Source organism: Desmodus rotundus, chromosome 7 (assembly GCF_022682495.2).
Source record: "Desmodus rotundus isolate HL8 chromosome 7, HLdesRot8A.1, whole genome shotgun sequence".
Taxonomy (NCBI): domain Eukaryota; kingdom Metazoa; phylum Chordata; class Mammalia; order Chiroptera; family Phyllostomidae; genus Desmodus; species Desmodus rotundus.
In genome coordinates this window covers 15,476,982-15,501,816 of record NC_071393.1, presented here as the reverse complement: position 1 = coordinate 15,501,816, position 24,835 = coordinate 15,476,982, and the positions used below count along the sequence as shown (strand labels likewise).

The following is a 24,835-nucleotide window of genomic DNA, read 5'->3' as shown; positions in this document are numbered from 1 at the left end:
CCAGTCAGGGCACATGCCTGGGTTGTGGATCAGGTCCCCAGCTGGGGGTGTGTGAGACGCAACCACACATGGATGTTTCTATCTCTCTCTTTCTCCCTCCCTTCCCCTAAAAATAAATAAATAAAACATTAAAAAATGTTTATTAAACTAATTTTTCCAAAGAATATAGTGGCAAGGTCTCTAATTGATTTTTATTTTTTGCAGGACAGACTTCTTAAAAGAATCCTGATACATTGCTATAATGGCCACTGCTCAGCTCTCTCACTCCATCAGAATTCACAAGGCATCTAAGGTATTTATTAAGAATTAAAAGAAAATGACTATTAGTGAGTTAGTTCAGAATCATGACTTTAATCTTTGGCATTTTTTAAAAACAGCAGTTTTATCAGTGTTATCAGTTAATTAGCACAAAATTTCTGGAGAGTATATTTACATTTGAACTGCCTAATGGACCAAGGATGTTCAGAAAATTAGAATAGATTCCTACAAAATAACTTACAGGTACTTGCTTCATATTTATATATTTAGATTTTTCTAGGGTAAAAGAAATGAGAAACAAAAAAAGATTTTTAAAGAGAATGGTTCTTTGTTAGACGTTCTCTTGCTGAAACAATTAGGAAACTTCTGCTGCACAACGTGATGTGTTATAAGAACTGAGGAAGAGAACGAGGAGAGAAACTTGGATGCTGGGGCCCTGGGGGAGAATGCCAGGTCCAGGCAGCCTTGCTGGGTTCACCTGGGCAAGTTTATCTTGTCCTGTGACAGTCGTTAATGAATCGTTTATGTATTCACTGAGAGCTTAATATTATATAATAGATGTGTAATACTGTGTTATCCTCTGAAAGAATAAAAAAAACTTTATCTTCCAGAAGTTTATTATCTAGTTAAATTAAGAATTGCAGAAATCAATATACAAAATAGTATATGCATTACATATATGTGAAAAAGAATAAAGCAATACAAATTATAAGAATTAATAGACTTTGTATAGACTGGAATAGTTTGTATATTCCTCATAAAGGATATGAGACTTAAGGAGGATATTGAATGATGGAAATTATTTGGATAGAGAAGAGAAAAGAGAATTCCATGAGGAAAACCTAGCATATGCCTTGGCTTGGAGTGAAAAATGAGCATGGCATGACTGAGAGAATAACAAAGGATTCTCCTTACTGGAGTGCAGGGTGATCATGTTGAACAGAAATGGGAAATAAAATTGAATGGGAACTTTGGGGACAAAATAATATGGATCTTAATAGTGAGGCTAAGGAATTCATGCTTTATTCTGCAGTCAGTAGAAACTCAGTGGAAATTAAGAACAGTGGGTTTGATCAGGAGAGTGAGTAAAATAATTGTTTCAAGAATATTAAGCTGTAGCAGAAATAGAAAATACTGAAGGTGAAGGAGAATTAGGGCAGAGAGAAAGCAGTCATCTTTCTGGCTCAAATTCAATATACTCACCAAACAGACTCCTGATCCCATTTAGTTTTCTAAGTGTGCTTCCTTCCTGGGGGGAAAATGCTGAGCTAGGTATATGAATTGCTCTCAGCTTGGCAGTTATTTTTTGATATAAACAGATCTTTGTAGTTAGGACTGCATGAGCTACTTCTCCCAGTATAAGGGACTGTGATTTTGCTATTCAGGACTTCCAGTAACAATAACTATAGAAGCTAACATTTATTCATCACTTACCATGTGCTGGGCACTGTGCCAAGGGCTTTATATTATCATTTCAATTAAACTTTGCAATAAGGAAGAAACTGAAGCTCAGAGAAATAAAGTAACTCTCCTTAGGTCATGTAACTTGACAGCTAAGCTGTCAAACATCTCTTATGTCACTAAGTATCTTACTAAAATAATTTATAATAGTGTTCTTTTATTATCAACCCATAGTATTTTCATGTATTAGACATTTATAAAAATGATGATAGCCCTTAAAGTACTAGACCAGCTGAGCTGAGAAAAAATTCCCTGGAGTATAGAGAAGTAGCAGAACTCTGGAGGCTTTTTCTTACTATTGATCTTAATTACTACAAATAGGCTTTTAGATTCTATGTTTAAAGGAAATATCTTTATACATTCAGGTTACTTAATTTTACAAATGATTATTACTCAAGTATTGCCTCTAAGTTGTGGCATGTTTTAAATTAATTACTATGGCATGGTAAATAGCCATGCCAGCTATTACCCAATTACCCAAAAGAACTTTAATTTTTTCAGGATCCATGGGTACAAAGATCAAAGAGAAATTTTTAATAAAATTTTATACACATATGTACACACTTATACCACATACACATCAAATTTTCCTTCAACTTCAATATTTCCTACTTCTGCTGCAGCTTAATATTCCTAAAACAATTATTTTACTTACCTGATAAAACCTGCTGGCTTTCCATTGATTGAAGAATAAAGCATAAATTCCTTAGCCTGGCTTTTAAGATCCATATTAATTTCTCCCCAAAGTTTTTATCATACCTGCAAGAGTTAATATTTCATTACATACCTTTTTTTTTTTTTTTTAATTTCAGAGGAGGACTGGGAAGAGAGAGAGAAAGGGAAAGAAACATCAATGTGAGAGAAACATTGATCATTTGCCTCCCATATACGCAGGGCCAGGGATGAATCCACAACCTAAGCATGTGCCCTGACCAAGAACTGAACCCACAGTCTCAGTTTACAGGACCAATGCTCCAAACAACTGAACAACACTGGAGGGAGTGGGATATGAGGCGGGAGAGTTAGGCAAGGATAAGATTTAGATACATAGTTCTCAAATGCCACTCTAACGTACTTGAACTCTTCTGTATTAACACCAGAAGTGTCATGAAGGCAATATGAAGGACAGATTGAATAAAAGGAACTGTTGCTCTGGCTGGTGTGGCTCAGTGGACTGAGTGCTGGCCTGTGAACTGAAAGGTTGCAGGTTCGATTCCTGGTTGCACATAACCTGGGTTGCAGGTCAGGTCCCCAGTTGGGGGCGTGAGAGAGGCAACCAATTGATGTATCTCTTGCACATTGATGTTTCTCTTCTCTCCCTCTATTCCTCTCTCTCTCTCTCTCTCTAAAAAAAAGGAAATGTTGGCAGGAAGATTAGGGGCTACTTCAGTGATAAAGGGGAGAGATGTCCTGAGCCAAGATAGTTGCAGTGAGAAGGGAACGGAGAAAACAGATTTGAGAACTCTTTTAGAGAAAATTAATAGAATTTAGTGATTGGATATGGGGTATGAAGGAGAGAGAGAAGCCAAAGATGATTCTACTGCTGTTCTGGATGACTGGATTGATGCTGATTCATTTGTCTGAGAATGGGTCTTGAGATCAGGTTTCAGTCAGGGATGACAGAGATAAACTGAGTTTGAGGGGGCCTACTAAGTGTTCTAGGAGCAGATGTTCAGAAAATAGAAATATAGAAGTGGGGATCAGAACAGAAATGAGTATTAGGCTATGGCCATGGCTGAAGCAGTGAGTACAGATGAGATTACCCAAAAAGAGAGTTTATGAAAAGTGTAAAGAACTGAAGACAATCCTGGAATGGGACCAACATTAAAAAGGCAGAAAAACTGGAAAAAATAAAAGAGATTGAGATATATACGGAGGGATAGGTGAAAAATCAAAAGAAAATAGTGTTAGGGTAGCTGAGAGAGAAGAGGGAGAGTGTAGGCAAAAGTGTCAAGCACTGCAGAGAAGTTACATAGCATGGGGACTGGGAGTGGGTAGATGACAGGGTGTGCTTGGTGACTTTGGAGGGAATAATGTGGAATGAATGGGAGAAAAGACAGGTGACTGTGGGTTCTGAGGACTGTGTGACAGAAGAAGATTATATAATTATACTTAAATTCCAGTTTTGCCTCAAATCCATGGATCATTATGAAATAAATTTGTTATTGAATAGTTTTGAATTACTTGGGTAACTGTCTCTGCCTTTCTCCTCTGCCTTGCCTGTGGAGATCTAATTTAATGCAATATTTAAAGCTGTTTCCTTTTGATTACCTTTAAAGGTGTCAGATTTGAAGTCTTGAAAAATCTTTCCATCATATCTGTGGTAATAGTATGATGGACTAACTATATTAAAGAATACTAATCTTTTTCGTTTTTTTTTTCCCCCCAGGAAACAATTTTCCCATCCCAAATTACTAATGAGCATGAATCATTGATAATGGTGAAGAAACTTTTTGCCACTTCTATCTCATGTATAACATATTTAAGGGGTCTGTTTCCAGAGAGCTCTTACGGAGAACGCCATTTGGATGGTAAAGTTTAAATGGTTACTTCGGCTGTTGTAGCCCTTTTTTCTGCTTGTCAGGAGTAAACCTTTAATTTCTCAGAGTGTGCTAATTCCAAGGCATGGTCCTGTTCTTCAAGAACAATTTGTTAATTCATTATCCATTTAAATTTCACTGTTTAGTAGTTTTACTTATAGGAACCATTAGTTCCTGGTTAAAGACTAAATGATAGACTACAGGGAACAGAATTCTGTGTAAGCGCAATAATTCTAAACTATACCTGTAAAAGCAGCAATGAGATCAAAATCTATTTGGATGCTATGGATTTGCACGATTTTGTACCTCAATTGAATTTGTTCTTTGAATTATACTTTGGCATTGAGGAAGTTTCATGGACTCAGGTGCAAAACTCTTCTTCCTATTAACATATATGTAACTATGCTGGAAAAATGCATACTCATGCCAGACGTAATTGTTGATTAGCATGGATATTTAGACAATTATTATTCTAATCAACTTCAGTCTTTTCTCAATTGCCAGATCCTCAACTTTCTTTCCTTTTATTTCTTGTGTCCTTAAACGTATCTCATTTTCTTATATTACAAACTGTTTCTAGCTCCTTTTTGTCTCTTGAATTAAAAAATGTACCTAGGACTCCTCAGTTTTTCAAAATCTTATTATTTGTTTAAAATCTGGATTATGATAACAATTCAGAAAATTTTGCTGATTTGTTACCAAAATGGGAGCTCCCATTTGAAAAGTAGAGAGCAACAAGTGTCCTTGTAACATATTTTTTTTAATTTAACTTTATTTTCAGGTTATTTATTCAGGTTTAATGATATACCTTGGCCTGATTCCAATTTAATTTTCTTAAACATTTGATTCTCTACATGAACATCCATGAAATACATGTATGCTATAAACAGAAAAGCATGATATTTGTAATTATGATAACCTCATTTATATTGTGTCCTTTTTTGGTTTATTGGGTATAAATAAATCTGTAATAGTCAATATGTTTATATGTATCACATAGTTTTAGTTTCTCCTCTTGTCTGGAACATAGAATTGGAAAGAGACATGTTTGGGGTAGATAATTGTTAAAAACAAAATTCATCTGAGTAAATTAGAAGAGCTAATTGGCTTTATTTAGCAATTCATGAATTGAGCAGCGTCCTGTCTGGCAACTAGAAGGGCAGTCTGAAAGGTTGTACAAAATGGGAGCTTTTTAGAGGAAGAATGGTGGAGCAAGGAAGCTATTAACAAAAAAATGGATTGTTTTTGGGCCAGGACACCTTTTCTTTGGGGAAAGATAATGGGAAGGGTTTTTATCATGCAGATTTTTGGAGATGGAAAGAGACCATAGAGGCATATTACCTTACTGATGCTGGACCAGAAAATTTTATACTGGTTAAGATTACATTTCCCATTTCTGACCCTACCTGTGTGGCTCAGTTGGTTATGGATCGTCCCACAAAGTGAAAGATCACAGGTTCAATTCCCTGTCAGGGCACATACCTGGGTTGCAGGTTCGGTCCCTGGTCGGTATGTGTATAGAGACAACTGATCCATGTTTCTCTCTCAGATCATGCTTCTCTCCCTCTCTTTCTCCTTCCCCTTCTCTCTAAAAATGAATAAATATTCTAAGATTACATTTCTGGGAGAGTTTGAACCTGCAATTAGATATGGTATTAGATCTAGGTTTGAAATTATGGGCTTTTAGCACAGTTGACTTCATTTTGGGCCTCTGGTGTTTTCTTTAACATAATTAAGCACTTACTGTGTGCCAGTTATTACCCTGGGCATGGGGGGTGGGTAATACCATTCCTGTTGCTTTATTTTTTGGGACAGTTTTTGTGGAAGTTATATGTGTCCCTCTCAATGTTTGTACTTAAAGTAGCACACATCATAAAAATGCTCAATACTCCCATGCCACTCTCTTTTTTTTGTAATCTCTAAATGTTATAACAACATGGAATAATTTTAATATCCCTCAATAGAGGTAGAGGTGACATTTAATTTTAGGACAGAACACAATATGAAAAGGTTAAGTGACTTATACAAAGCCATACATAAATCAGTGATTGATTTTGGACCAATCTAAACCAAAACTCTTTTAATACAATTTTCTGTTCTTCCCTATATAGACATAAGAATATCCAAACCTGTAGAGAATTTTAAGAGTTTATTTGAGCCAAACTGACAACATGCCAGGAAGCAAGGTCTCAAGTGCTCTGGAGAATCAGTTTTGCAGTTTCTTTTATACATTTGGATTAAGGAAGGAATATAAGAAAGATTACATGAAGATGGGAGAAAGCAAGGCAGGGAATTCCTATGATTGGATTACACGATAGTTAACCACTCTTGAGGTGGTTAGGTGTAAAAGGGTCAGAAAAAAGAGGATTACTCTGGAATTTCAAGGGTGTGTTAACCTAGATGCATAAGAATAATGTACAGGGCTTGCTTAAGGCAAAGATAAAGCTTTAACTAAAGGTATTATATACCTGGGGTGTGACTACCCACCATGACTTACCCAGTTTGGAATTTATGATCGGATCATCCTGTCCAGTGGAAATGGGGTTCTTGAGAAGTTGTGAAAAAAAGCATTTTAGGGACCATGCATGGGAGGATGAGTTGTAGTGGTAAGATTTATTGAAGCTGGAGCAAACACAAAGGACTGTCCCCAGCTGTCCTGTCTGATCCATGACCAGGTGGTTCAGCTCCATCCCGCTATGGAAGTCCAGTCTTGTCTTCATCAAGCCCAGAGAAGAACCAAGGTCCAGAAATTCTGTGCCATTAGTTCACTCCATCCCAAAGCTTAGTCCAGTTCAGTCTGTCTCTGTCCAGCTAGTTTAGTCTCTGTTCCTGGCTGTGCTCTGGCCAGTGTTGCATTGCTGTACGCAGGCTCTCACTTGGAGTCGCACTTGGAGCCCACGCTTGAGCCCATGCCTGGGCCCACGCCACTGCTATGGAAAGAGAATGTGAGAATGAATGAATGAGCAAAGGAATGTATGTTACTGAGTGAAGCCTTTGTTAAGCTTTGATTGTATTACCATTGGCTTGGGGAAGACCAGGTTCCCTTTCAAACTAACCAATCATTTTCCCAATTCTTTACGGGCTTGTGCTGGGCCCTTCCCCTAACCAGTCCATCTCCTAGGGCTTCCAAGTTTCTGTGTCCCTTGTCCAATCCAATCCTTTTCCCAGGCTAGACTAACAGGCCTTTATGGTTGGAATCTTGGCTCCTCCTGTGCATGCCTCATAGTAGAAGGATGTCCTCTTGCACCACCTTGGCTTCTACTGGGAATGTGCCCAGCAGAGGAATTTCCCCTTTGTTATTCTCACTCCCCACCCCCATTGTTTCCCTGGGGAGATTGAAAAGCCAGTCCTGGAGGGATGTTAATAATCCCCTTGGCAGAACAATTCAGCTATTCCCTGGAATGTGTGAATTGTAGCTTCTGATTTAACTAAGCTTAGCCAGTTTTGCTCCCTTCTCTTTTATTAATATCTGCCTATCTATGCTAACAACCCTCTGAGGCTAAGTTCAGTCCCTGGACTTATCAGATATACTATAGAGCCTCTTTTTTGTCTACACCTAACTATAAGGTAGTTGAATTTCAGATGGAAATTAATATCTGAGAATAATCCATGGGAAATTTTTCATTTTTTTTTTCACTGAGAGGAAGAGAAATATCAGAGAAGTGACTTGAAATTGAGGTGTGTGTTTTAAATTAGAGATGGTTTCAATACTACCTTATGATTACTTAGCATTCAGCAGAAGTTCCCTGGCTGGTGTAGCTCAGTGGATTAAGTATCGGCCTGTGACCCAAAGGGTCACTGGTTCGATTCCCAGTCAGGACACATGCCTGGGTTGCAGGCCAGGTCCCCAGTGGGGGGCATGCAAGAGGCAACCACACATTGATGTTTCTCTCCCTCTCTTCTCCCTCCTTTCCCCTCTATCTAAGAATAAATAAATAAAATATTTTTTTAAAAAAGAATTCAGCAGAAGCAAAGAAGTGACACAAGTTGATTTTATAACCAGTTCAGTTGTGCTACTTACTGTATGAAATGAAAATTTTTTTCTTCTACTCTTTTAAATTCCTTGAATTTTCTAGTAATTAAGTTGACATAAGACAGATTAACATGAGAAAGACAAATTTAATTTTGTACATACAGGAGCCCCACACAAATATAAGACCAAAAGCAGTCAGGCAATCGAGGCTTATATGCCATTCTGGGCTAAGGAATGGGATAAGAGCCTGGGAATTTCAAAGGGGAGGAGAGCAATTCACAGGAAGGTAAGAGGAGCAGGTGTTTGGTAATCACATGTTTTCCCTGTTATTCAGATAAATCTTTCAGATAAAAAGTTATCTCTGGTAATAGCTCTCTTTCTGGGCCAGTCCCTGTATCTAAATTCATTTTTTTAAAGATTTTATTTACTTTATTTTTAGAGACAGGGGCAGGGAGGGAGAAAGAGAGGGAGAGAAATATCAATCAGTTGCCTCTTGTATGTCCCCAGAGACCAGGCCCACAACCAGGCTTATGCCCTGACAGGGAATTGAACCAGCGACCTTTTGGTTTGCCTTTTGGTTTGCAGGATGCTGCCCAACCTACTGAACCACACTAGTCAGGGCTCTAAATTCTTTTAGTCAGCAAAGGAAAGGGAAAAATTTACCTTAAGTCAGCTGGATCCTGATTGCCATCAGCTCCAAATAATCTGTGGACAAAAGTGGCACATTTTGGGATGTCATATTCTGCTCCCCTTGACTACATTGTGTAAGAGTAGACTACTAAACTATAATCAAAATCAGATCTAACCTAATTATCAGCATTGGATTTATTTTTTCAATTATTTAGAGATTCCACATGTTTTTATAAGCTATAAAACTAAGTTATATAAGTAAAATAGTTAAAGGAAATACCTTTATTTAGGATGGACAGTTAGTACGGCAGTCATTTAGTAGATGAAAATAGACTGTGTTTGTATTTTTATAGACCTCAGTTTAAAAATCCTCCGAGAAGACAAAAAATGCCCTGGGTCACTGCATATTATCAAATGGTAAGTAATTGAAATTTTACAAAAGTTCAACATTATTTTTATCATGTCTGAAATAACTCATAAGACTTTATTTAGTAACATCATTTCTTTAATAAGATTTCTTTCTGTCTTTTACAATTTTCTACAAATTTGTAACAATTATTCAGTATTAAGATACTGATTTAGTGTTGTTTTTAAAATAAATGGACTTGTATAAAGAAAGAAAAATAACAATCAACATTTAATTGTTGCCTCCTCATCATAGGCATGTCAGTGTCCTAAACATTATGGACACCAACAAGAAAAATAAGATGTGAATCTCTGCCTCAAAATTGCTTACCTACTATTTATAAAGTTCTATCAACATATTAAAAGATACTGGGAGGTTTTTTTTTTTTAATCCTCACCTGAGGATATATTCACTGATTTTTAGAGGGGGCGGGGAAGAGAGGGAGAGAGGGAAACATTGATGCAAGAGAGAAACACCGATTGGTTGCCTCCCACATGCACCCCAACCAGGGATGGAGTCTACAACCTAGGCATGTGCCCTGTCCGGGGATCAGACCGGCAACCCTTTGGTGTACAGGATGACACTCCAACCAACTGAGCCACCTGGCCGGGACAAAAGATACTGAGAGTTTTAAATAATTGACTAAATGGTAATGGTAAATGATTGTCAATTTAATGTTCTTCAAAGCAAAATATGTAAATCAATTCTGTACTTGGAATTTTTTTGGCTTTGCCAAACTGACATCAAACATTTATTTCCTGACAGGATTCAAGGTTGTTTTGATGCTTTGGAAAAGAGATACGTAAGAATGTTTTAACATTTACACTAGGATCAAAGACTCATCTTTTATTCTTTAAAAAATAGTTTCGCCTTTATTTTGTTGCTGTGTTTTAATGGTATATCAGTGCCTGCATTTGCATTCTTAAACCAGTTTCTTTTTATATTATGTCTTTATTGTCCCATTGATGTCTCATTTACATCAATTAGAAATGAAACCCTCAGTTTTCACTTTTACATACTCATATCTTTTGACCACAGAGTTTCCTCTGAAGTCACTGGAAGAGATCCACAGGATGTGAGAGAGAGGAGACAAGAATCTGGCATTTAGCACACTGAACACATTCCAAATAGTGGTGATTTAATTTGCAGATATAAAAGGCAAAAATGAACTTGAATAATACATTTTTATGTTATTTTATTACTTTTATTCAGTGCATATATATAACCTGTTTTCTCAAAATACCAAGTATTGTAGCTCAAATTTTTTAGAAGTGCAGCTTGAATTTTAATTGCATCAAATCTTTCTTGCTGCCCAAGACAACTACAAAGGGTATAAAAATGGAAGCTCTAATCCTAGTTGAAGAGAATACACACACACACACACAAACTTTCTATCACTGCTTCCCCCACCTTATCTCTATCTATCTTCTTCTTACTCCTTCTCAATTTCTATTTCTTTAAGAAATCTTGAAGTGAATAAGTCTTATGTTGGATTATTTAGTTGCATACATACATTTCCTTTTTCAGTGAACAGTTATTATTTGTGATTTATTCAACACTGACCTGGGGAACTGTGGGATAGAAAAATAAAACAGATATGGGATTGTGCACTTACAGAGCTTATAGACCATGGCAGAAGATAAATGATATTCATATGCATGGCTGATGATCAGTTGTTTCACACTGGCCCAACTGTACCCTTTGTTAAAATCTCTGTATCAGGCGGTAAATAACTGCTTCTCTGTGAGACCCTGAATGAATCCCATAATGGCTTCCCCTTTATTCCACCAGGAGCTCTTTTGGGATCTCCCCTGTAAGCTTTACAATCTAGCAACTCAAGGGTTAACGACCTGGCTCAGGGGAGCTTCCAGAAACCCAGCCCCAGGGCTAAGTTTGCATCCTTTTGATTAGTCAATACCTGTGCCATATTGGGCTGTTAAATACTGATTTTTTTCATTCCATGTTTTAACTATCACCTTTATCATAAGTATAAGTAACTATAATACTCATTAGAAAGTGATGCATGCCAAAGGATTGTGTGCAGTGGAAGTATGGAAAAGGAAGGGTTAAATCCAGTGAGGGGCAAGAGGGAGATCTTTGGGAGAAAATGACTTTTGAGCATTGAAGGCCCTTAGAATTTTGGTAGGTTGAGAGGGGGAGAAGGTCATCACCAGCACGCTGAGTAGTGCCATTCATTCTTCATCCATTCATTTAGCAACACTTCCTGAGTGTCCATCATTGAGGGGCAGACAATATAGTTAAGACCTTGAGTTTTGAAATGAAACATTCTTAAGTGAATCCCAGTTTTGCCACTTGTGGATATAAAAACATCCAAATCTGTAGAAAAATTTTGTAAGAGTTTATTTGATATTCCTAAGAGTAACAGTGTTGCAGTTTCTGTTATGCATTTGAGATTAAGGAGGGAAGTAAGGAAGGTTAAATGAAGGCAGGAGAAAGCAAAGTAGGGATTGGATTACAGGATAGTTAGTAAGATTATATGCTCTCCTGAGGGTGGTTATTTCAAAGGTGTGTTAACCCTAGATACACAAAACAATGGACAGGGCTTGCTGAAGGCAAAGATAAACCTTTTCCTTAAATTCTATGTCTGGAGTATGACTCCCCACCTTGACCTGCCCAGCTAGGAATTTATGATCAGATCATACTGCAAGGTTAATTTCTGTAGAACCCTTTTTTCTGTCCACACTCTTAATACCTGTGTGACCTTGGACAAGTAACGTACCTCTTTGTACCCTAGTTTCTTTACATATAAAATGGGGATAATAATAGAACTTAGCTCTTAGGTTAAGAATTAAATGAGTTAATCTAAAGCAGTGGTTTTCAAATGTTAGCTTGCATCAGAATCACCTGGAGAACTTTTAAAACATTGGTAAGCTCCACCCCAAAATTTTTTTTTTTGAGAATTTTCATTTTAGACACATTCTAGGTGATGCTGAAACTGGTGGTCTAGGGACCCTACTTTGAGAAACACTGATCCAAAATGTTTAGAAGAATTTCTGGCATATAATAAGCACTATGTAAGTGTTCTCTTCTTTCTTCCTTCCTCTCTCCCCTCTCCTTCCCTCCCTCTCTCCCTCTCTGCTTTTCTCCTTTTTTCCTCCCTTGCCTATTCTGTGCCTGACAGAAATCTGAGTCTGATCACGTCATTCTTTTGCCTAAATATCTCCCATGGCTTTTAAAACAAAGTTCAGAATCTGTCACATGATCTACAAGGCCAGCATGATCCACTCTCCATCTGCTTTTCAAAGGTGTCACTCTCACCATTGCTCACTGTGTTCAAGCCACACAATCTAGAACATGCCGAGTGCCTTTTACCTTTCTACATATTGTTCCCTTTTGCCTGGAAAATTCTCTTCTCTACCCTATACCCTTTCCCTAGCTAACTCCAATTTATCTGTCCTTCAGTTCTGAGCCTAAATATTTACTTTCTCAGGGAGCCTTCCCTGACAGCTCTCCCCCCACCCCCAGATTGTCCTTCTGTTTAATGTTCTCAGACACCCTGTGCTGCTGTTTCTTTATATCAATTAACACAATTGACACCTATCTGTGTGATTTGTTTGTTTAACATTTTCTTCCTTGCTGGTCTGCATGTTCCTGCTCAGGGACCATGTTTATTTTTGAATGAATGAACTTTTAATTAAATAGTTAATATAAAATAGAGTTGCACTGTGTAGTCTTAAAACCTGTGTATGCAGTAACCAAAATAGCCACACAGTGTCACTAAAGTTTTAGTCCTTTGGCTGAAATAGAGGAATAATTTGTTATGAAACTGTGGTCCTAAAATTTTCTCATTTGTATTCTAGTTTTTAAAAATTTATCATAGGCTTTATTATATGTCTATCTGTATATCTATATATTCAAGCAGAGAGAATCTGTTTATAGTAATGTGTATATGTAGGGAGAGCAAGGGTTTTATAGATTTATATTAGACTTAAAAGTTTTTAGTTTATTAGATTAGTTTCAAAAGGCACATTTTTTGGAATACTTGTGTCATATTTAATTTTTAGTAATAATAAATTATTTTTATATCTTTTACCTCCCAAACTGTGATATAACTTATAGAGAATAAGCATAGTTATTTCCTTTTTTTAAATCTCTCCTCTCCCCAACAGAACCCTGGGTATGTAATGAGCACTCACTTGAATGAATAATTAGTAACCCTTTTTCTGGTCTTCTGCATATTTTTTCCTACTCAAATCTTTGAAAGCTCACTGAAACCAGATTTTAATTAGCCTTCAATGAAAATAACAATAATATAGGTACAAGTATATAAAATATAACAGTAGTTTTTTTCTCTTTAAGCTGCACGTGGCAGTACTAACAGTAAGTACACATTTAAAGGCCAAGCCTCTATCTTTGCTTCATTGTCTTTTGGCAAGTGAAATATTAAAACAGTGCTCTCCCTCTACCCTCTTGAATCTCTTTATCTGTCCTTTGATATTTTGGAATTTTTAAAAATAGAATGTATCAGAAGTTTTAATAAAAGATCACAAACTATATATTTCTTTGGTACATTATAATGCATGGGGAAATATAGAGAATATGCTATCCGCTTCATCTATTGGCTATCAGGATTTCGGTTTTTTGAGTTACTTTACAGATTGAAGTTTTGTAGACTATTTTGAAGTTCTAGATACTTCTGGGTATAACATGGTAAATGTAATTAAGAAAAGAAAGAAATGATTTAGAATTTATTTGTAGCTCAGTAATCATAACTACCTGGTTATCAATTTCCTTATAGTCAGTGTTTACAGAATACCGTGAGGACTATGTTTACAAAATGAGCTTATTCCATCTCTAGCTTGATCTATATATCTTAAGATATCTATCTCAGTACTCAATTAATACAGCATAAATTGAATTCTTCACATAGAATATGTATTCTGTGAGGAGTAATCTAATATCTTTCAGATACTAAATGCTGTTTATTTTGCCTTAAACAGCTTTATGCAAATCCCAAGGAACCTGAGGTAAGAACACACATAGAGATGGGCAGTATATGTACCTTACATTTAAATACTTTTTTCCTAAATTGAAGCCATAGATTTTGTTACTAGACTACCATATGAGTAAAGTAACTTGTAGTGAGCTCTTTCAGTGTTTTATTATAAAATTCACCAATTTTTTATTACAAGGTTTGAAAAACAACCCAGGAGCATTGAAAAGAAGCATTAAGTCTATTGAGCCTGTTGAGCCTGTTCTCTAACGAGTTAACATTAAGAATCTCTGCTTGTATAAAACCACATTTTATATATTCTAACTGATTGTGAATCATTTCTGTTTGTGACCTTTTGGAAGATATGACATAATTCTAAACTTTTTTTTTTGCTTGCTAAATTCTCCTCTTTTCATAGATTTTCAGAGCTTTACCTCTTTGCTCCTTTTTCTAAATTTCTTTCCTCACTTATTGAATCCTACTTATACTTAAGGCCATCTTATGTCCAAATATTTCATGAAAGCCTCTTTGCATATTCTGTTCACACTAATTTCTTTCTTTTCTAAATTCCTTTTTTATCAGGACCCCACAATTTAACACTCTCAATTGATTCATGTAGAATACTTTATCTTCCCAACCACATTGTAAATTCTTGAGGACAAGAGTCTTATCTTTTTTTCTGTCTCCCAAAGGGAATATTATATCTATATACTTTTGATGTTTTGAATGGAAACTGTGGCTGTGGCATAGAAATGGAGGGAGAAGCCTTCCTCCATTCTATTCTATTCTTATATATTCTTCTTATTCTATTTATTTTATTCCTAGCTTTCTTTTCCCTTTTCTTTGCTTTCAACTTTCCTTCTCTAAGGCAATGGATTTAGCCAAATTACTGGCATTCAAGACTAAATTAATCATTTTTAGTCTTTAATATCTTTTCTTGGCAAGATTATAGATAGCTGTTTGAGCAAGGTGGAAGTAAAACTGGTACATACAGATAGGTAACAATTCCTGAATACCAAACTGCCTCTCTTTATCTTTGTCTCTTGTGTGATTTCAAAATGCTTTTTTTCCCCTATCGGTTTAAGGGGAAGTTTCCTAAACTAAACCCTCCTGATAAATTGTTAATAAATTGGTCTCTTCCTCACTGTAATAAATGATTGTTTTCTTATGCATGCAAAACTACTCTGAAACCAGTGGTTTTGAGGTAGTGAAATGTTAAGCAAATTAGTCTGACTGCAGAAAAAGCTTACAAAGTGGGAAGAAAGCTATTAAATGAGTTTTGCTACATGCATTTTATACACACACACACACACACACACACATATAGTCCAGAAGGTATCCAACCATGTAATATGAAAAATAGAGGCATTTATTGAAGAAGATACAAGAAACATTGTACATAGGACAATGACCCTCGGTCCCCTTCAGAGTAGGCACCTTGGGACCTCACACAGTTCTCCCAGTTGCCATCAGCTGCCCTGTAATATTTTCCTGTCTCATCAACAGTCTGAAATCTCTTCCCTTTCAAAGGTGATTTTAGTTTTGGGAAAAGCCAGAAATCGCAGGGCACCAAATCTGGGCTGTAGCAGGGCTGAGTCACTTGAGTGATTTGATGTTTCACCAAAAAACTCTGCACAAGACTTGATGCATTATCAGGTGTGTTGTCATGATGAAGCTGCCAATCACCAGGTGCCCATAGCTGCAGCCTTCTACATCATCCCAATAGTTTCTGCGGAGGAATATTCAAACTTAACACAAAATTTGATACAGAATCATTGTTCTACTCACTCAGTCATTTTGAGAGATGACCACACAGTACACATGCTCATCCAATGGCATCTACTGCCCCCACTCACCAGTACAGTGAAGTCATTGTTGTTCATACATGTGCATTCCAGTCCACTCTACTTGACTGCCAGGTTACATTGATGTGGTGCAAGCCATTCTCATTATATTAACAATGACAAGACTTTTTCTGGATAGATTCTTACATATATATATACATATATAATAATGAAGTTAAGAGACAAAACCTTATTCCTTATTATATGATAAGTTCTGAGCTATCATTTATGACTCCGAAAAAATATTTTGAATGTTTACAGATTCTTCTCTATAGCAGTGATTCCTAACCTCTCTTTTTCATGGCACACTTTTGAGTAGTAGAAAATTTGGTTGCATGTTTGAGGGTATTTAAAGACTCAAAAGGACCTCCAACAAGTCAGCAATAATTACAATATAGTTATGGTATAGCAATGTTCTTAGTGCCTGAAAGTATCCATGCGTTACTCTATTTTATGGTTGCTGTTAACATCAAGTCATTAATAGAACCATCTACCTAGTGAGAACCAGGTCTTGAGAACCTAGTGAGAAAGAATGAGAACCATCTCATTCTTTTATATACTCTCAAAACAACATTCTCACATAAGCACAGTGTTTCTTTGGCATTTATCCGATATTGTGCCATGTATCTTGACTCATATCCATAGAAGTATATCCTCCCCTAAACAAAACTTCACAAACAATAGCAACATTAATATTTACCTGAAGTAAAAATACATTGTACACATGGATTAAAGTTGTAGCATACCCCTGGAGAGTCTGTCACGGTACGATTGAGAACCCATGTGTTAAATAAAATGTGTTTACCCAGTCCAGGTGCCAACAAGAGTTTTGAGCATTGCACGAAATTGTGGTGCTTCTGCACTTTAAGTTTTGAGATGAACTGACAAAAGTAACTAAAATAGTGAAGATGGATAGTGTAGCTTTTCTTCAGAAACACACTACAAAATGTATGGAGGGCATTCATAAGAAGTGTAAACCAAAGTATAAATATGTTAAGGAAAGATTTATATAACCCAATGCATGGTAGGCCCATAAAGAAGTATTGTATATGAATATTGTGAGGATATAGTTCTTACTGTCTCACCCTCAGTACCTTTGTGCCTGTTGGAGGGGGTTCAACACCCACTTTTAATAGATAGCTTTAGAAACTGAACTTTAGATGGTTCCTGTTTCTAGCCACAATATGCTTTTAGAAATTTTGTCTTAAATTTTTTTTAAGATTTTATTTATTCATTTTTAGAGAGAGGGGAAGGCAGGCAGAAAGAGAGGGGTGTGCGAGAGAAACATCCACTGCCTGCTTCTAGCAGTCCCCCAACTGGGGACCTGTCCTGCAACCCAGGCATGTGCCATGACCAGGAATTGAACCAGTGATTTGGTTCACAGGCTGGCACTCAATCCACTGAGCCACAGCAGCCAGGACAGTCTTAAAATTGTTTTAAACCCTGTTGAAATCCTAATGAGGTATAAACACTATCTTGGCTGACTATGTCTTCATTCAGCAAATATTAATTGGATTCTCTATGTGCCTAGTACTATTCAAGGTATAAAAACACAGAAGTTAATGGGATAGACAAGGTACCTACTCTAAGGGAGCTTAATTCTAAGGAGGGAGTATAAATAATACACAAGTACATAAAGATTAGCAAGTGAACTTCAGATAGTCATAATGCTGTGAGAAAATGAAAGAAGGCAGTATGCTGGAGAGTGCTGAAGTGGTGCATAGAGGAGAAGGGACAGGAGGACAGTCTGTGGAAAGCCTCCCTCAGGGACCACTGTTTGAGCTGAGACCAAACGGCCAGAGGAATCAGCCTCTGCAGGTCTGTGAGAGGCAGCGGCACTTGATGGCAGAATAGCACTGTAGTTAACATTGCAGGGGCTGGAGTCAAATCCCAGCTCTACCACTTCCCTAGCTTCATCTAGGATAACAATACCTATCTCAGAATATTGGCTACATAAGAATGAAGAGATGTAAAGGATTTAGAGCAGTGCCCAAGCATTATCATTGTTGTCAGCTGAAGACAGCATGTTCCAGAGTACTGCTGTGCAAAGGTCCTAAGGCAGGAAGACTTCTTGTGTGTTTGTGGACAGAGAGGCTGTCCTGAGCCTGGAACTTAGGTTAGTGGGAGGGAAAGAGGTAGGAGATAGGGTCAGAGAGGTAGACAGGGGACAAATGAATAAGGCCTTGTGGACCAAGATAAATTCTGGTTTTATTCTAAGGGCAGTGGGAAACAATTGGGAGTTTTAAGAAAAAAATAACCTTGTCTGATTTGTATTTTCAAAAACTCTTTGTCTTTAGAACAGAGAATGAATTATAGGAGGTGTAGTTTGGAAGCAAGCAGATCAAATAGAGAGGTAGTGGTGGTTTGGATAGGGCAATAGCAGTGAAGATAAGAGAATCAGATAGACTTGGGATATGTTGTGAGGATAGATCCGAAAAGTTCTATTTTCTGCCGATAGATTGGAATGTGGTGGGAGATGGAAAGGCTGTATATGTTGCCATTGCTTTGGTCTGTATAGATATATTCAGTGTGATTAATAGAAGCCATTGATAAGTAGTTTAAAGGGTCATCTTTCATTAGGCAACACAACTAATCTAAAAAGCAGGAGAACATTTTATGAGGTGTTAAGAGACTAGTGCCTGCTGTAAATATACCTTCCTTGCTCAATCAGTCAGATTGAAGTTATTAAGGATTAGCTCTTCTGTAAAACAATTACAAACATAAATCTTTTTTTTATCCTCTCCCAGGAACATGCTTATTTGCTTATTGATTTTGGAGCTAGGGGAAGGGAGGAGAGAGACAGGACAGAAACATCAGTGTGAGAGAGAAACATCGACTGGTGAACCTACAGCCTAGGCATGTGCCCTGAACGGGAATTGAGCTCACAACCTTTTGGTATGGGATGACAGTGCAAGCAACTGAGCCACACCAGGCAGGGCCAAACAAAATCTTTTATTAGTTGTTTCAGGGACCAAATAATAAACTTTTAAAATGATCAATTACTAAAGGATCTACCCTTGATACAATTTTAAAAATGAGAGCTAGCTCAGAGCATCAAAGCTAGCGTTGGCTGGGAAACATGGGCAGGCGGGAAGAATAGACATTGTTTGCTTGACAGAGAAATTACACCCACCATCAGCAGAGAGAAGACACTGTATAACTAGCCTGTCCAAAGTGAAGCTGTTGCTGTAGGCACCTCTAGTCTCCCATGCCTCTCCTATTGTACAGTGGTCCCTCAGTCTCCTCTGGGGATTGGTTCCAGGACATCTGTGGGTACCCAAATATTCAGATGCTCAACTTCTTTACATAAAGTGCATGGTATTTGCATATAACCTATGCACATTCTCCTGTAAACTTTATATCATTTATAGATGACATAGTGCCTAATACAATGTAAGTGCTATGTAAATAATTGTTATACTGTATTGTTTACAGAATAATAGCAAGAAAAAAGTCTGGTTGCTCGTTAGCAACCACGTCACATATTTTTTCCGAATATTTTTGATCTGTGGTTTGTTGAGTCTGCAGATGTGGAACCCACAGATATAGAGGCCGACTGTACTCACAAAACAGCCTTCTGAACTTGGTTTGATTTCTCAGGTAGACCATCTTGCTAGAAAAATATTTTGTCTCTTTTAAAATTAACCCCATTACAAATCAGTCTTCTTTGAATTTAAGCAGATGAGTTCATTTCCCTAGGGCCTGGTCACTTGCAATTAATGGGATACCAAATCTTGTAACAGAGAAAAGTAACAAGAACATTGAGACTTTTTCTGATCAATCTAATACCCTCATTCCCACAAATAATGAAACAGATGAATGAAGGGTATTTTTTTGTGTTCTTACATAAACTCATACCCTTTGCCTGTCTTTAACACCTTCTCCAGCTCTGTGGACATACTATAGTGTATCTGGGTCAAATGTTTGCTTCAACTATTAGACAACTGTTGTATTTTAAATGGAGTACATCTCTCATGAGGAAATTTGCCCTTCTTTATTTCTAGCTTTTTTAATAGTGAGGAAAGCATAGAGTGGTAGTACCTAGTTTTTAGTGCAGGACCAAAAAACCAAGACCTGACAGCATAGACCCTAGTTCCTTTTCTAATTTTTCCAGTTTTCCTGTTGCCATTTTAGTCTTCCCTGATTTACTGCAGTAGCCTCTTAATTGCTCTCATGGCTTCCACTTCTTCCCTTCTGCACCATTAAAATAGCCAGGGTGATCTTTAAAAATGCAAATCCCTCCCATCTTTAAAACCCTTCAATGGACTCTGGTATACTTAGAAAAAAATCTAAACCCTTTACTGTGGCCAACAAGGCTCCCAAACTTCCTCTGCAACCTCATCTCCTGCACTCTCCCCTTTGCTCACTCATTGCCAGTAACTCGGCCTCCTCTCTGAACCTGGAAGAGGCTTTCTTTCCTGGTTTAGAGCCTTTGTATTGCTGTAACCTCTGCCTGGGACACCCCATCTCCCCCAGGTGTGCACATGACCGACCCCACTTGTCACTGAGGCTCAGGTCAAACATGACCTCTTTAGCAAGGTCTTCCTTGGGCCTTCCAAACCAAATGAGCACCTCTCCCTGCACGGCTTCATAAGGTTCACAGCACTTATTACTACCTGAAATTATTTTATTTGTTTATGTAGTTATTGACTGTCTCTCCCACAAGACTGTGTATTCCAGAAAAACAAGGACATTTCTGTCATGTTCACCACTGTGACTTCAGTGCCTGACACAAAGTTCAGTAAATACCTGTTACAGGAATGGTTTCTCAGCCGGTTCCACTCTCAGTTTACCTATGCTAGGCCACGTACTTGACTCTGTGCCTTTGTTTTCCCAGCTTTAGAATGGTAGCAATAGCACTTGCCATCTAACTCATTTTTAGCATGGAGGAGAAAAATTGTTATCTCTTTATCTGCAAATATTACTCCTGAATAATGTAATGCTGTGAAATAAATAGATAAGTAGGAAGTATAGTAGATATGCAATGAAAATGTTTCTTATCTATTATCAGATAAGAATCTGGATTCCTTTTTAAATATTTTTTATTTTTCAATTATAGTTTACATTCAATGTTATTTTGTATTAGTTTCAGGTGTACAACATAGTGGTTAGGTAATTACATACTTTACAAAGTGTTCCCCCAATATTTCCAGTACCCACTTGGCACCATACATAATTATTACAGTATTATTGACTATATTTCATATGTTGTACTATTTTGTAGCTACTAATCTGTACTTCTCAAAGGATTTCTTTTTTAAAGTAACTTCTTTCTCTATTTCTTTTGATGTTTCTAGAAAGTGACTGAGATATACCAGTTCAAATTCAAATACACAAATGAAGGAGCCACTATGGATTTTGACAGGTAAATCTAATTATTTAATGAACACAAGAAATATATATAATTGAACATAAGCCTTTTGAGGCCAGAGATAGGCCTTATACTTCCTTTGTAACTTTCCCAACAATCCTACAACCCCCCCCCCCCCCACAACGCTGTTAAAAAAGGGATTGTAATAAATGTTTAAATTTCTGGTGGGACTAGGGTCTTCCTTTGCTTCTTTCCTCTTTTTCTCATAGGTATGTTAGTAGGGTCTAAAGGCATTTACTTTTAGTGGTTAAGAGTTCCAATTCCTAAGGCAGAAAGATCTAGCTTGGAACCCCAGTTCTGACTATTACTGGTTATATAACGTTGGACAAATTACTCAACCTCCCCAAATATTAGTATTCTCATCTGCATAGTGGAGTTAATAATATCTACTTCTTATGGTTGTTGTGACTGTTAAGTTATAATGCAGAAATAGTGCTTTGCTCATGCCTGGCACATAATAAATACACAGTAAATGGTACGTGGTGGTGGTGATGGTGATGGTCCTTGAAGGCAGTGGTGGATGGTAGACAACACAGCAGTAGAGATTATGTTAATGAGGCTGTCTGCATGGCATTGATTGAAGAACTCCATAGCTCTATTTATCCACTAAATGAAAATTTCTCCATTGCTGTGCCAAGATATAGATCCTCTCTGCCCTCGGTGTACAGCGAGACTGAACCTGGGGTAGATGAAACCCCTGCAGCATTTGCTTATAGACATAATCATTCTCATCTGCTTACAGTATGTCATACCAATATAATTTTCTATGTGTGTCCCAGTATGGAAATGACTAGAGAGCATTGTACTTTTCTATTAACTCTAAAATTCCAAGTTTTAGATATACTAATAGCAAAGACAGGACATTTGCTTCAGAAGGACCTTAGTGCAGATGGAGATGTTCTATTGAGGAACAACATTCATTTTCTTCCCAGGGGCTTTTGGGTTCAGATAGAGCTAAATATTGCTGATGAGATGCAGTAGAAGTGCAGGGGGTGGATGATGGTGAAAAGTGCTGGGTAATAGAGGACTCTATGCCAGGGGGATGAGTTTCCCTGAAAGGAATGACTGTGAAGAGAAATGTGGCCTAATTCTCTATTTTCCATACTATTAGCTCTGTCTTATTGACTTCAAGTTTGAGGATTTCTCTACAAGATTTACTTCCTTAATTATTTTTTTCATTTGTAAAACTTACAAAAGGCACTAGGATGTAAAGAGGAAGTTCTAGGAATGAGAACTAAATATTAACCATTATTAGCTAACATTTTTGTGTAGCACTTTACAGATTGTTCAGCACTTTTAATACATATTCTCTTCCATAAAACAGTTGCCCTGTATTCTCTAAAATTCAAATGTAAGCACTACTGACAACCAGAGTAATCTCTCTTGTTATGAAGGCATATATGTCAAGAGGTGAGCAGTAAAACAAATGTCCAAATCTTTCAGCTACTAAGAAGGAGAGAAGGTAATACGTATTACTAATTTCCTAGAAACCAAAGGTTTACATTTGTTTAAATGATCATCATGTAAAATTACCTTATCACCTCTTCCATGGTAAAGATAACTTCCCTTTTAAAAGAGTGCAAGGGAGTCTTGAATATGACTCTCTTGCACTTATATTCAAATTGAATAGCCAATTTGAATATGATTTTACATAAGTATAATGTATACTGAAGGATCCCATGGGCTACATGGCTATGTCTGGTTACCTATTTCAAATGGGTTAAATCCTGGTAGACAAAACTTAAGGTGGTTCAAAACTGAAATAGGAACAAATGTATTTATTAATAATGTTTGTTTTATGAATTCACACTGCCTCCAATAGTTCAGTGACTTAGGATTATTTTTCAGTATTGAGTGCTTACTATGTGAAAGGCATTGTGCAAATATATTATTATCATACTTCTTCCTGGAAACTACTCAAATGTGAGACTAATTGGAGAAGAAAATTTTGGAGAAAAAGAAAGAATGTTTAGAGTTGGAAGGTAATTTAGTCCAAATTGTTCATTCATTCCTTAATTCAACAAATGTTTATCATGTACTTACTGTAGCTGGGCACCAGACTTAGTTGTGGAGATGAGAAGTACAGCCATTCATAGTCTAGAGGGGGACATACAAACAGTTGTAAACAAGGGTGAGGTGTGGGGTTATTGGGGAAGACCTTCTTGACGAGGTGACACATGAGCTACATATGAAAGGATGAATTTGGGAGAGTTAGGAAGAGAAGTGGGAAAAGCACAATAAAGCAAAGTGCAAATGCACATGGATTAGAAGTAACTGGGTAGCAAGTGCAAATGAAGGTGGAGGTAAGGGCATGGCTGGTCATGAAAAGCATTGTACACACACCATTCTCAAATTTGATTGAAAAGTGATGGATGTAATAGAAGAATTTTAAGCAAGAGAGTGACACAAGCAGATTTTCCTATTAGGAATCTTATTTCAGCAGTGATGTGGAGAATGTTTTTCAGTGTGGATAAGAGAAGTCATTGTCATAACCCATGTATGAGTAAAGAGGGAAAACTTCTGAGAGATACCCAGATGATAGAAAGGCCCAGAGCTGATGATTGGTTTTACACTTGAAGGGGTTTAGAAATGTGTTGTAAGCTTATCTTACAAATGAGCTAACTGACCTAGAGTGTCTAAGTGACATGACTGAGGTCATTCAGCTGGTTAGCAGAGCCACTATTAAATGTCAAGTCTTCTAATTCTAAATCCATTCTTCTCACCATTATAGTATGTGCTTACTTGTAAAACAGATTTTAAAACATGAGGTCCTATTGAAAATACCTCAAGGGAACTTGCTATGTAAGAAGTCCTTTGTATATACACTGCAAAAAAGTATAATCTCGAATTTACATTCTAAAAATAGTCTCAAGAATGTCCTGATGTTTAATTTATGTTTATTTGATCACATAATAAAAAGTTTTAGCCCTGACCCATGTGGCTTAGTTGGTCGGGCATCTTCCTGCAAAGTGAAAGGTCACTGGTTCGATTCCTGGTAAGGGCGCATGCCTAGGTAGCGGGTTTGCTCCCTAGTCTGGGTGTGTGCAAGAGGCAAATGATTGATGTTTCTCTTTCACATCAATGTTTCTCTCTCTTTCTTTCTCCCTCCCTTCCCCACTCTCTAAATATATATATAAACATATAAACATATTAAATATATATAAATATATGTATCTTTCAATATTGTATATGATTGAAAAGTATGCTGTTTTTCTATGTGGTTATAGCAGTAATACAAGCTTTCAAAGTGGGACAAAGAGTGAAGATATTAAGAAAGCCAGCACTCTGCTGATCCGTAAATTGTATTTGCTGATGCAGAACCTTGGACCCCTTCCTAATGATGTTATACTTACTATGAAACTCCACTACTATAATACAGGTAGGTAGAGACCTCTAGT

General features: G+C 37.0%; 1 protein-coding gene across 11 annotated transcripts in view; it reads left to right on the top strand.

The window, feature by feature from the left end:
• The window catches only part of HORMAD2 (HORMA domain containing 2), a 72,875-nt gene that overhangs the window by 7,095 nt on the left and 40,945 nt on the right, over positions 1-24,835 (top strand). For 8 of the 11 annotated variants that reach the window (XM_024566607.4, XM_045200955.3, XM_053928767.2 and 5 more), the window contains exons 2-9: positions 205-292; positions 4,109-4,250; positions 9,216-9,279; positions 10,034-10,070; positions 13,589-13,609; positions 14,230-14,256; positions 21,364-21,431; positions 24,665-24,816. In XM_024566607.4, the coding sequence (XP_024422375.1) occupies positions 242-292; positions 4,109-4,250; positions 9,216-9,279; positions 10,034-10,070; positions 13,589-13,609; positions 14,230-14,256; positions 21,364-21,431; positions 24,665-24,816 (562 nt within the window). In that variant the 5' untranslated portion in view covers positions 205-241. The remainder of the gene's footprint in view (positions 1-204; positions 293-4,108; positions 4,251-9,215; positions 9,280-10,033; positions 10,071-13,588; positions 13,610-14,229; positions 14,257-21,363; positions 21,432-24,664; positions 24,817-24,835) is intronic. The other 3 variants (XM_045200953.2, XM_045200952.3, XM_024566605.4) reach the window with 2 other exon arrangements.